The sequence below is a fragment of the Staurois parvus genome, unplaced genomic scaffold (genome assembly GCF_062004578.1).
Source record: "Staurois parvus isolate SC_StPar_1 unplaced genomic scaffold, SC_StPar_1.0 ptg000365l, whole genome shotgun sequence".
NCBI classification, from domain to species: Eukaryota; Metazoa; Chordata; class Amphibia; order Anura; family Ranidae; genus Staurois; species Staurois parvus.
Window position 1 is genome coordinate 3,007,048 of NW_028318161.1, and position 14,166 is coordinate 3,021,213.

General features: G+C 39.5%; 1 protein-coding gene across 1 annotated transcript; it reads left to right on the forward strand.

The window, feature by feature from the left end:
- Positions 1–232: 232 nt before the first annotated feature.
- LOC149456276 (G protein-coupled receptor 12-like) lies at positions 233–12,747 on the forward strand. The gene is made up of 2 exons (XM_089685201.1): positions 233–946; positions 2,426–12,747. The coding sequence occupies exon 2, from the start codon at positions 2,428–2,430 to the stop codon at positions 3,448–3,450; it is 1,023 nt and encodes a 340-aa protein (XP_089541327.1). The 5' UTR covers positions 233–946; positions 2,426–2,427; the 3' UTR covers positions 3,451–12,747.
- Positions 12,748–14,166: the final 1,419 nt, after the last annotated feature.

Genomic DNA, 14,166 nt, shown 5'->3' on the forward strand with positions numbered 1-14,166 from the left:
ATTGATCAGTAGTCAGTGGGCATTGATCAGTAGTCAGTGGGCATTGATCAGTAGGCAGTCAGTAGGCATTGATCAGTAGTCAGTGGGCATTGATCAGTAGTCAGTAGGCAGTCATTAGGCATCGATCAGTAGTCAGTAGGCATCGATCAGTAGTCAGTGGGCATCGATCAGTAGTCAGTAGGCATCGATCAGTAGTCAGTAGGCATCGATCAGTAGTCAGTGGGCATTGATCAGTAGTCAGTCGGTAGGCATCGATCAGTAGTCAGTGGGCATCGATCAGTAGTCAGTGGGCATTGATCAGTAGTCAGTGGGCATTGATCAGTAGGCAGTCAGTAGGCATTGATCAGTAGTCAGTGGGCATTGATCAGTAGTCAGTAGGCAGTCATTAGGCATCGATCAGTAGTCAGTAGGCATCGATCAGTAGTCAGTGGGCATCGATCAGTAGTCAGTAGGCATCGATCAGTAGTCAGTAGGCATCGATCAGTAGTCAGTGGGCATTGATCAGTAGTCAGTCGGTAGGCATCGATCAGTAGTCAGTGGGCATCGATCAGTAGTCAGTGGGCATTGATCAGTAGTCAGTGGGCATCGATCAGCAGTGAGTAGGCAGTGCGGTGGGTGTGTAGCTGACCCCCAGGAGGTGTGTCCCCGCACACACAATCTTATGAATGAAATTCCAGCGCCCTGCGCAGCGACTCGTTGTTATTCCGCTCACAGCCCCCTTCTGATTCACAGACTCGGGAGCCGATCATGAATATCAGCGACCACTTTGACGTCAGAGCTGAGATTTCTCAGCAGACCCAATGGGGCAAGAATATTAAGTGCAAGTCAAAGGCAGAGCTCTGTCAGCAGCGGCATTAGCAATGGTAACCGAGGAGTGAGAGTGATCAGGGAGGACTGGCAGCACCAAGACAAGGAGGACCACCGAGCTGGACAGACCCGGAGGGAGGTAAGAACATGACATGTCTGCTGGGCTGAGGGTCTGCCCATAGGGCACAGCACACTGCCATGGGGGCTCCTCATTGGGTTAGATCATTGATGGAAATAGAAATCTGCTTTATTTGGAGATAATCCAGGTGAGGGAAGGCACTTATTTTTAGCACTATCCTGCTATTAATAGTTATTGTCATGACTGTGTAGAACAACAGGTATTGATATAATAGAGCACACACATTCACTCTTCTTTACAAACATAAATAGGCACCTAGTAATAGATTTGTGGTATGACATTTCCATGCACATTTTAGAGCTGTATGATACAAGTAGTTCCTATGCAGCGCTATGCATCCATAGTACACGGCGTATGACGTAGGTAGCCCTAGCCTTGCCACTCTGATATGAAGCAGGGCTGAGCATGCTGCCTAGCAGTGCATTGATGTTGCACATTAGGAGCTGCAGTGCAGGCCCCTCCAGGAGAGAGTCATCTTCTGTGCAGTCTTATGTCAGTTGTAGTCAGTGCAATAAAAAGGACCAGACAAATGTATTTTTCTTGAGATTTATATGAAATCCTTCATGTGGTCACAGCTCACATCATATGTAGGCTCAAGGTATGGCAGCAGCTGTTCCAAGAAGCAGGTTAAACGCAGAGGGTGTCCTGCGATAGCAGGCTGCAGAGCGTGGAACGGCGGCGTTAATGATCTGTCTCCAGCACAAGGAGATGTATATATCACAGCCTTACCTTAGAGAAATCCTTTATGATCAGTCTAATCCACACAACAAATAGATAGTAGCCATCCTAGGTGCTGGGTAAACACATGGATATATCCAGGGATGGGAGATTTTAGCTGGGAAGGTTGCGCCGTAGCTTATCCTGGGATCTATTGTTATTAAGATAAATATATCCTATCGTTTTCAGCTTTCACAAGCAGGCGAAGCACAGGCATAAACTGTGTAATCATCTCTGTAGGAACAGACATGCACAGAAAACCTCTTTTTCAGCTCACCTTGGCTGGGGAGGAAGGAGACTGCTAGCACAAAGGGACCCAGAACCTGCAAGATCCAGATCTTTTATACACCGCACATGTGGCCTGACCACTTTACATCTGAAAGGCAAAAACAGAAAGCTGAAAATACGTCTAGAAAAAGTAGGATTTTACCCTCAGAAGAGGGCAGTGTTGATTCTCATTGGCAGCTGATGGGTCAAGTTCTATACATTGAGTAGACATGAATGAAAATCGTACCCATATATTCTCTTTGTAGTTAGCTGTTTTCTAGAATGAGTCTTATTTTCCGTTAATAATGACATAAAATCATTAGGCCGTGACACCCTGTAGTAGAATCATTTTCAGTGATTAGCACACCAAAGCTACACTCTACAATGTATGCATATAAAATGTGACATTGAGGGTTCCATCTCTGTGTCTCTGGATGGTGGCCCTCTCTTATCACTTTTCTTTCTCTTTCTCTTTCCATCTGCTTTGATGTGCAGAAATGCTTCACCAGCCTGCGGCTGCAGCCATGGATCAACTGCTGTATTTCCACAATGCTTCCTCTGGGAGGATGTCCCAGCACCACTACGACCCATGGGACACCAACACCTCCACTGTTACCACATCCGACCTGTCTCCAGATGAGACTGTCAATCCGTGGGACATTATTCTCTGTGTAACAGGAACCATCATGGCATGTGAAAACGCAATTGTGATAGCTATACTCTTCTATACACCCACACTTCGTGCCCCCATGTTTATACTCATCGGCAGCCTGGCACTGGCAGATCTATTTGCTGGTGTGGGACTTATTGTGAATTTTGTAGTCCTATATGTGTTTAATAGTGAAGTGGCCACACTGAGCTCTGCAGGGCTGCTATTAGCTGCTTTCTCAGCCTCTGTCTGCAGCCTTCTAGCTATCACAGTGGACAGATACCTGTCTCTATACAATGCCCTTACCTACCACACAGAGAGAACACTGACTTTCACCTACATAATGCTAATTCTGCTGTGGGCCCTGTGTATCTGCATTGGTTTATTACCCATCATGGGCTGGAACTGTGTTAGAGAACAGTCCTCCTGCAGTGTCCTGAGACCGGTGACCAAAAACAATGCAGCTGTATTGGCAGTGACCTTCCTCCTTCTCTTCGCCCTGATGATGCAACTCTACCTGCAAATATGCAGGATCGCTTTCCGCCATGCCCAGCAGATTGCAGTGCAGCACCAGTTTATGGCCACATCTCAGGCCTCCAGCACCAGGAAGGGAGTTTCAACCTTGTCTCTCATTTTGGGTACTTTTGCACTTTGCTGGATTCCCTTTGCGGTGTATTCATTGGTCGCTGACTCAAGTTACCCTATGATATACACGTACTCACTGGTTCTGCCAGCCACTTTCAATTCAGTCATCAACCCCATTATTTATGCTTTCAGAAACCCAGACATACAGAAATCTCTATGGCTTGCCTGCTGTGGTTGTATCCCACCCAGGTTCCTATCTGGTCCTAGAACTTCCAGTGATGTATAGGGACCGAAAGAGTACTTTGGAGACTGATTGTGCCAAGCTGGGAAGGAGGAAAAAAAAAGATGTCAAATTGTTGCTTTATTTTTTACAGTTTATATAGATGTATTGCTTTAGATTGTCAATGGAAAATGCAAAGATGCACTTACTGTTTTAACTATTCAAATGGTTTTCCAGATGCCCATAGGAACATTAGCTAAATATCCAGTTTTGCTTATGGAGATAAACTTTGGCCCTCACCATTCTTCCTATTAAGCTGAATGCTATGGGAATGCAATCATCTAGAAGAACCTCTAAGTCTATTGTCCAGTCTACCCTACTCAGTGGCATCAGGAGCAATTCATACAACACCTCCTGCTATCACTTTAAATTCAGTTATTGAACTCTGCAATTATTCAAAATGGTGAATCAGTAATATAAGCTACAAATAATTGGTCCTCTTTTTAGCGGTCTGACATGGTTACAAACATTTGTGAGCCATTCATGTGAGCTCCTAGGGTTAAAATAATTGACCTATAAAGTATTTTATAACTGGAGTCAAATATGTGACATAATCCTCATCAACCATCCAAGTACTGAAAAGGTAATAGCTGCAGTCTGGTTTGTAAGCTATGTTTACTTGCAACAGTATTAATAATGTAGCTTCTTTGATTTTGAGTTGCACCTTTTAACATGAATTGTGAGACTATTCAGCTTAAAAGAAAAAATGGAATATAATTGTTTTTACAGACTCCTTTTGGAAAAAAAATGTTTGCATGTATAGCTGTTCAGCATTGGTTACAAAGACAGACATATCCACTCTATCTTCCAGTGCCAGCTTAGATTGTTGTCAAAAGAACTTCCTTAAACACCTCCCTAAGCACATTATTGCCCGAAACACTAATATCATATTGGAGATGTATACTGAATAAGCATTATTTAAATAACCAGCAGACATAATAACACAAGAATTTGCAGGCAGCAGAGCAATTCATAATATACAGAGTATGAAAAATCCAATACCGGCACACACATTGATACATCCCTGTATTTATTTTTCTGTGCAGTGTGCTTGTTATCCGTCATCCCAAGGGGAAGGAAGTTAACTAGAGACAGAATTGTTCTTTGGGTTTACTTTACAGACAGTTAAGCACCCCACAGATGTACAGAAGGGGGCTTCTCCTTAGTGGGAAAGATCCCATTTTATTAATTGGCCATCCTTCAAGAAGAGCAGATTTGGCAGATTTACGCAGCCCTAGTGAATGCTGACTATCCGTAATTTTCAAAAAAGTATTGATGTGGTCATTCAAAACAGAACTAAACCCATCAATTTAACGGTTTGAAAAAATCAGTTATATTTCCAGCTTGCTGGGATTGGTAACTGTCACATTTGCTTGTGCTCTCAACCAAACTGTCAAACCATCAAATGACTGGTCTCATAACTGATCACATGTGCAGCCCCATGGCAGCTGAAGATCAAACAGAAACTTAAATGGCAGCTTTTTTGGCTGGAAAGGATAGAAGGGTTTAGTTCCACTTTAAGAGCAGCAAACATATAGGCCAACTGCCATCTTATCTAAATGATATATAGATATTTATTTCTATAGATTACTACCAGGCAGGACAGTCATCAACATCACAATGTGGTGGTCTCAAACAAGTTTTATCTGCAAAAATCTACACTGGTACTTGTGGACACTTTGAGCCATGTAAAAAAATATCACTTACCCAAAACCCTCTATATCATCTCCAGTTTTGATAAAATCTAAAGTTTTGCACGGTAATCCATGAATATTAATAATTGGTCTTTTACAAAAAAAAACAAATTATATTGTATTTTTATTTTATATTTATTATTTTTATTTTATATTTATTTCACAGAATCAAGGTGTCCAAACTGCTATGAACCCTCTTTATTCCTCTCTTTCCATACAAATTTCAATATTTTCAGTAAACATCAATTTCTCTGTATCTCCTTCATTTTAATAACGTTTATTCCAAATATGTTAAGAAGTGGTGCGAAGAGAGTTTTCATGGATTACTGAACTCAGAGCCATTCCTAATATCTGTGGCACCTTGTGCTGAATGTGTATCTATAGCCCAAATTGTTTTTCTGATGTAAATAGCATGGAGAAGGATTTGAACATCTTTCAGGGTTTTTACTGATACCAGGGGCTCAGTGAAACACATTTGTCACTCTTCCGTTCCAGGGGATAACCTTTTCACCAGACAGGAAGTGAAGGACACTCACTCCCAGCAACACAGATAGAAGTACAAATGTAGTGGGATGCTAGAACCACTGTCAGCTTTACTGTTGTCTGTTTTTCTGTTGTAGATTTTTCATCACTTCCTGTCTGGTAAAACATCCCCAAAACAGGGAGCGAAGAGAAATCTCTTTAAGGAACCCTTCCCCACTTTATCTGCAGCTAAGAAAAAAGTTTTGGCTATAGATTTTAGCTATGGTAGCTCAAGTCTTGCTCATTGTCCATGTTAATACTGCCACTCAGGGGCGGACTGACAACTCATGGGGCCCCCGGGCAATAGGGGATCATGGGGCCCCTGTGTCCTTGCCCAAACTCAAAAAAGCCTATGAAAAAGGTACCAGGGGCATCTCATGGGGCCCCCTACTGACCCCGGGCCCTCGGGCAGTGCCCGAGTTTCCAAATGGTCAGTCCGCCCCTGCTGCCACTGTATATACATCACAATCCTTGCAGCTTTTTATTAATCCTCCTTAAGGTAAATGGCATTTGTGCCAAATGTTCCCTCCTTGTTTGGAGGGTGATGCATTGCAGTACTAAAGCTGGCCATACATTATTCAATTTTCTTGTTCAATTTCCTTTAGATTTACGTTCAACTATGTACTGCAAGAGCCTGTCTGATTGCATACAAATTGAAAGTGTTTAGGTTTGACCTCATATTATATGGCTTTGGTAAATCTAAAGGAAAATTGTACAAGAAAATGGTATAATGTATGGTCAGCCTTAAAGTGGAACTAAACTCATCAATTTAGTCATTCCACAAAAATAGTTATACTCAAGTCCTGCCGTGAATGATAACTGTCACAGTTGCTTGTGCTCTCATTGTTAAGCCATCGATGGCTGATGTAATAAACTAATCACATGTGTGGCATCATGGCAACTGCAGATCAAACACAGGCTAAGATGGCAGCCTCATTAGTTATCAAGGATAGGATGGTTTAGTTCTGCATTTAAGCTTGAAAAATGAAAGATGAAAGCTGATTGGTTGCCATGCACAGTTGCTTCAGATTCTGGCTGCTCCTGTCTTCAAAATTTAACCTGTTTGTATTTTTTGAGTATTGCTTTGCTTTGCGGGAGGGTTGTACATTTCTGCAGTGATTGACACTCAGACATTCAGGCTTGACAGGTTTCCTAGGTAGTAAGATAGTTTTAACGAAGCTGATAGGATGTTTAGAGAAAGGTTGTAATGGAGTTTCTGGTCCGGTTGAAGATCTGAAGGCTTATGAGATGTTCCTGACCTCTTAGTCACCCCACATCTATAAAGATGATTGCAATATGCTATGCAGTACAATGAAAACTTTTTTATGTTGCACATTGATTAAAAAATTATTTTTGATTGCTATCAATAGTTTGCTTACCAAACTCATGTGGCAATTTAAATGGAATATTATAGTGAATATTTTCTGTTTACTGAATTCAGTAGCTTTTGCATTACCTTGATGGTATTTCATTTAATTATAGTGCCTCCAAAAGAACTTTCTAATATTCTGTCTCCCCATTGCTACTGCTATTTATGATGTTGGCTTTACATCTCAAAAATGTTAATTGATTACTCACCACTGCAAGTTCAGCAGTCAAGAAGGCTTGCTTTATAAAGCTAAGAGTATCATTCACAGCCAAACAGTTGCTTACAAGGCTGCAAAAATCAGCCCACTAGTCGCGTTAGTATTTACTACAAACCTAACAAACAGCTAAAAACTAAATTAGTCTAAAATATCTATCTAAAATAACAATAGGGAACAAAATATTATTTCATGATCCCCATTATTCTATATTATTTTTTCTGCCAGGATTATTTTTATTTAATTCAAGGACTAAAACTGTGTTTTGTTCAGAATTTTATATAACAATCTTGGGTAGTATTAACGTAAGGAAGTTTTGTTCCCAGATTTCAGTTGAATAAATATCATTGTCATTGGTCTCAACAAGCTTCTGTAGCTGGAGAGGGGCCTTAGGCTACATGCACATGAACGTTTGCCGGCATAAAATTTCCAGCATTGTTCCATGCCAAAGGTACCAGAAGTGAGCAACAGCTGACCATAGAAGTGAATGGCTGTATGCCCCATAGTTTCACAATCAGGAAGCATGCTGTGTGCACATATGTGGGTTAACACCAATTGGCAGAAGCATCAGCATTTATATAAGTACAGGGACATACATCCATTCACTTCTATGGCCAGCTGTATGCCCCATTTGGTGTGGGAGGATGGTGGGATATTTATGCCAGGCATATTTTGATTAGCAAATGTCTATGTGCATGAGGCCTAAGTTGTAGAGCAAGCATTGTTTGGGTCAAAAATTCTGAGCATCTAACTGTACTTGTGTATGGAGCTGGATGAATACAAACTGAGAATAATTAAGAGAGAAATGCACAAAGTAACCTATCAGAATTCATCCTTTGCTGACCTGTCTTATGAAAGCGTGACGTGGTAATGATGATGGCATGTAAGGCAGAGTTTTCCATGAATACTGTAGTTTGGCCAGTCAAGCACTGATCTCTAATAGTTTGCTATGGGTTACTGCAGTTTACACATCATGATTTTTTTAAGATTATGTTTCTTTTCTTCTCCAAATTAACAAAATACCCTTGCTGATTATTACATTTGTAGAAGCATAAAACCAGCGCACAATCATAGATGGTGGTCACTCCTGATTTGCAGAAAATAGAGAAAAAGGAGATCTGAAGAGTGGGGTCAATTCTGATAAGTAGCTAAAACACTTTGGGGTAGTAGTGCCCCCTCAATATACTCATGAGAACAGAGGCTTTTGCAGGACTTGTCAGTTACTGAAATAAAGCTATGGTTTATTCTATAAATGGTTCAATAGGTTGCCTCACCTTTCTGAAGGTTGTTACAAAGACATACTGTAAAAATATGTGTTTTACAAAGCCTGTCAAATCTTGTGAGTGCCATTGATTATATTAGGTTATGGACCTTGATTGATATGTGCACCATGTATGTTGCAATGCCTTTAACCTTTGTCTTTATATTTACACTATACATTGTGAATTAATATACATTATTATATGTATTTTATCAATTCAAAACCCGATAAAGGGGGCACTATTTAATGAAATAGTGTTAAACTTTGTTTCAAATGACTCAAGTTTTTGAACTTGTTTCACCTAGACTTACATCCTGGGCAAAGCATCCAAAAATTGTTGTGCGCTGATTTTACACTTCTCCAAAATGATCTGCTATGGAGGATCCAAAGATCATCTGTTCCATTGCACCTCTAAATATTTAGACAGATTTGGTTGGTCATCTTGAGGCTGCCATCTTAACTATGATTTTCTCAAACCTTCAATTTAGCATAAGTTCACTACAACTGCTACCAGAGTGGCACTCAAGTAATATAATCTCTGTTATAAAAGTATAGTGAACAGGTGTGCAATGCGAACAACAGAATGTTTGTTCTCAGATGAAACAAGGGGCAATCTATTGAAGTGGAGGTAATGAGACTTGGGTATATTAGTAACAAACAACAGTTTGAGTTTAATTTTTCTACCTCAGGTTTAAAAAAGAAAACAAGAAACAGAATAACTGTTATGGGAGACATATTTCATTATCTCCAGTTTCCTTTATTGTCCCTGGAAAGCACCAATGTCTGGCACAAGACAGAATATTGTTTAGGACACAAAATCATATTTACCTAAAGAACTGTTATGGAAGAAGACTGGTAACAAGCTATGATGCACTTAAGAACAAAACAATGCACTTTGTCAATGCTGTATAGAACCTCTTCAGTGCCTCATTATGTGTTTAGCAGCGGTATGCATCAAAACATTTTTGAATCTGAATACTGTACAATGATAAATCTCAGTGTAGTAACTCTGTATTATTTGGCAGTCTTGTACGTTGTTCAGCATGGTGCTGGTGAGCAGTGGCAAATTTTATTATTAATATGTTTAGTATTTTCTTGTGCACCGTGTGACTATTTTATTAATTACGTCATATCATAGACTTTACCAAAATTCACAGCAGGGCAACCAAAAACCTATCTATAGCCCAAACAATTTACATTTAGATTAGGACAAATTATAAAGTTGTTAAAACCTCAGTTTTTTATTGCAGTCTGTGTCCCTGTTATGGAGATTTCCACTCAATCCCTGCCTTGTGACTATATTTGAAGTGAGGGAAATCAACCTAATGGGGTCATGGTCAACAATAGAAACCAGCAGAGGATCAATTCTTTCTGAGTCTACTGACAATTCAAAGAAATATGTTGGCTATCATCATTAAAATGTCAGTCAACTAAATTTCTGATAAATGTGGGGTTAAACCACCTGCCAATTTCTTTTAGCCCTCATGCACACTTGAGGTTTTTTCAGCTGCTGTTTTTGGCTTTTGTTGTTTATTTCTACAGATAGTAAATCCCCAGCATGTTATCCTATGCGTCCATGCACACATAGGTTGCAATCAACGTTTTTTGGCTGGGATGTTTTTTGGCTGGTAAAAAAACCGCAAAACTAGTGGGTTTCTAGAGGCGTTTTTTAGTTGTAAAAACGCAGCAAAATTCGGCAAAACACCACTAAACCCTAATGCAAAAACGCTTAAAAAAGCTGACAAACTCACATTTTTAACATGATTTTACACAACTAACGTTACCAGCGTTATCAAAACATCAAGTGTTCATGAGGGCTTATACCCATGATGGTGAGGTCCTTCAGTCCTTCACACCTGCTGTGGCTATTACAATGGGGTCAGTTTTGGTAGGACTGATCCTTTCACATAGTCTGTTACCTTAACATCAAATACTTATTTAACTGGAAAGTAACATGTATACAAAAGGGTAACCTCATATGTGCAAAATGTGTTATAATTTTAAGTCTTTTTGTAAAGATTTACAAAGTATTGATATTGAGTTATAAAGAGGATATTATTGATAGCATAATGATGTAGTCTTTTTGCAGAAGGTCCAATTTACTAAGAAGAGCTCCATAATGTATATATAGATGTCACTGTCACTAACATTGCAAAAAACTTTCAGTAGCCATGTTGCCAAAGAAGGGTTATTTCTTTATTTATACAATCCTGATAGAGGAGAATTCCCACTGCACATTGCAAAAGAATTAGTGCAGAACTAAGGATTTTTAATTTGAATGTTCTTAATAAAATAACACCTAAGTCTTGATGGTAACCAGGGGCGGACTGACCATTTGGAAACTCGGGCACTGCCGAGGGCCCGGGGTCAGTAGGGGGCCCCATGAGATGCCCGTGGTACCTTTTTCATAGGCTTTTTTGAGTGTGGGCAAGGAAACAGGGGCCCCATGATCTCCTATTGCCCAGGGGCCCCATGAGTTGTCAGTCCGCCCCTGATGGTAACCATCAAAATTCTATATAAAAACTGACAATGTATGTGAAAACAACCTCATAGGATTACCTTTTCAAGCCCAAAATAAAAAGAAATGACCGAGGAACATATGGGTATAGTAGCACTAGTGAAGAGGATAGTTACTATAGACCCCCAATAAACATGTAGTTAAAGCAGGTTAAAAGACCTTAACAGTAACAGTGAAACCTATATTATCACTCTTTGTATAAGCTAAACAGAAGTTCAAAATATTTATTTTAAAGAAATGGAAAGAAAGAGGCCATAAATATTGCTTTTTGCCCTATGCGGTGTTGTTTACTAATATCTTTCCAGGTACCGAATGCAAAAAAGCATTTTGTTTGTATGATAAATAATAGGACTGGCATAAAATTCATGAAGGTCCTGCATGTGCCCCTTTTTAAATATGCACATTACTTAATCTGCACAGAAGTCAACAAGACTACAGGAACCTAAATAATTTATCCCATGAAGAATTTAGAATCTCAGTGGAGGTTTTTTTAGTACCTGAATAATAGAAAACATGGGCAAGAATCTTTATTTTGCACTATTGTGTTTTGTGTTTTCTTTATATTTTGTCTATTTGATCTACTTTGCAATATGTATAAGAATACAGTCATTATGCTCTAATGGCAGATGCATCATGGTACTTTAGGGACAGAATACAGCTGTTGGTCTGTAACATGTCTGTACAATTTAATGTCTCTGCTTATTAACTGATAATCTTATGATGTCTTACATATCTGTGGCTCTCAGTCTTAAAGAATGGACCATTAACTCTACAGTAAAGTACTCTCAAGATCTGTTGTTTCATGGATAGAGATTGGTCTCGTGCCAACAAGGTCTACTGTCCTTCACTTGTAAGCCTTATATCTGACAGCTGTTTAATGGGTGCCATATTATTGTAATCATTACTGTTATTACTACTGTTATGTCAGTTCTGGATTCTTCATGGCAAATTTGGAGAGTTGTCAACTGTAATGATAAGTTGATATAAAAGGTAAAATATTGATCATTTTGGGTTGAAATACATCTACTAAAAAATTGAAGGATGACTTGTTTTGATACTTATAGGAGCCAGTTACAATGTATCCGTGCTGTACTGAGTGGTTGATGTGGGCAAAAAGAATATTTTTTTCCTTCACATGCTTTGATAAATAATGGTTATAATTCTTGAATCACTATTACATCTCAAGTTTTGTTTAGAAAACCTCTAAAATGAGTTAAATATTACATTATTAGGGTCATTTGGTTATTACTTGTCCAGTTTTAAACTGGGTTGGTGTTTTACTAAAGTGATTTATTTGCTGACATAAGCTTGTGGAGTATTTGCCATGGTATAAAATGATTTTCTCAGTTCTGGTTTTATAAGAGCCCATACCTTATTTTGTGCAAATGTCTTCAGTATGGGAGCCAGCAGTTAAACCCTAACTGCTCCTCTCTGTCCAAGACAGAGTTGGTCAATCTTCCCATTGCATGATCAAAGTGTTTTCCAATGTCAGATGACTCCATATGTTTCCTGGATGTTACAAGTCAAAGCATGAAATGGACTGTAGTCTATTTTTTTATCATTTCAGATTTATTTATCTACTTGTCTCGTCCTTCTGAGAAAGGAACAGACTACATGAGTTATAAATTATTATTTTTTTTATATGAGATTGTGTCAAATGCAAATGTGTGATACTTTTGGCAGCTCATTTTGTACCTTCAATAAAATGTAGCTTTCCAAATCAAATTGCGATTTTGTATGGTCCTTTATTAAACCTCTACCTTTTTATGTCAAACTTAAAAAGCAAGAGAACTTCCCCCACCATACACTTCGCACTCCTTTGCTGTGCATACTTCCCCCCGCCATACACTTCGCACTCCTTTTCTGTGCATACTTCCCCCGCCATACACTTCGCACTCCTTTTCTGTGCATACTTCCCCCGCCATACACTTCGCACTCCTTTCCTGTGCATACTTCCCCCGCCATACCCTCTGCATACTTCCTTTACAGAGCCTTTGCTGAAATTGCTTTAAACTATAAATAACGGCTTTTGAGAGTTTCCTCTCTTTCTCAGGGCTGAAGCAATAATGAATACTGAAGAAAGGAAAACTCTTGAAAGCTTGTCTTTTAAGTGTTAGGTTAGCACAATAAAAAGGTATCATTGCAGGCCGCATTACTCTTGTATTTTGTAATCTTATTTTCATACAGTACTTATTTCGTTTTTTTCAGTGGTATGATTTAGTGGTGAAAATTATTAGTGGTATCTTATGTGCCCCCTATGTATTGTTCCTAGAGTCGCCACTGTCTACAGCCTCCCCACATGACACTGCAGTACACAACATTTTTCAAACAGCAACTGGAGAAGTTGGCAGGTTTTATAAAGTAATAATAGGGTCTCCTACCCAAAACTAGGACACAACAAAACAGAAAACAAGATTCCATGCTTGGTATACTTCACATAGAGATGATTTTATATGACTAGAAGTGGACGTCATGAAGAAACAAGGCAAAAGATATAAGCGTCTAAAAATAAGTATCCTGCATGGAAATACATTTACCATTTGGAGTCCCACTTGTGGCATAAGGCACAATAGGATGCCATATGGAGGGAATAGAGATAGTCACAATAAGTAAGGGAGAAGGTTAACGACATCCTAGAAGGCCACTATTTCATCTTCTAGGGTTAGTTCAACCTTTACACCTGGATGACACATGTTTTTCAAAGTTGTTACTATTGTCCTTAATAAAATAATTGATTCTATGAATACTACACTATGGGCGTCCCTCCCTGACTCCCTGAGAGGAGTACCTTTTTGCAGAGTCCTTTACTGAGAACTCAGGCCTTTACCAAGAGGAGGAAGACCCCCCCTTTAAGCAGGAGACCCCTTCCGTCCATCCAGCTGTAGGAGACCTCTGGCTACCTGGATCTGCTTTGGATTAGCTCTGCATCCTTAAGGGAAGATCAGCCCACTTTGACCGGACCAGTTCTCTCCTTGATTGAGGATCTATGGGCTTTGATGCATACCGCTTACTTACATCTGTCTTCTGGTGAGTGCGCATTTCTGCTTTTCTTCACGGACTGCCACCATTGATTTTCTACTTGTCATCTGGCACATTTTTATGAATAGACTTTAGTGGACTTTCTTTCAGACTTTATTATCTAGC

Coding starts and splice junctions, on each gene's coding strand:
- LOC149456276 (XM_089685201.1), top strand. CDS start 2,428: ATGCTTCACCAGCCTGCGGCTGCAGCCATGGATCAACTGCTGTATTTC.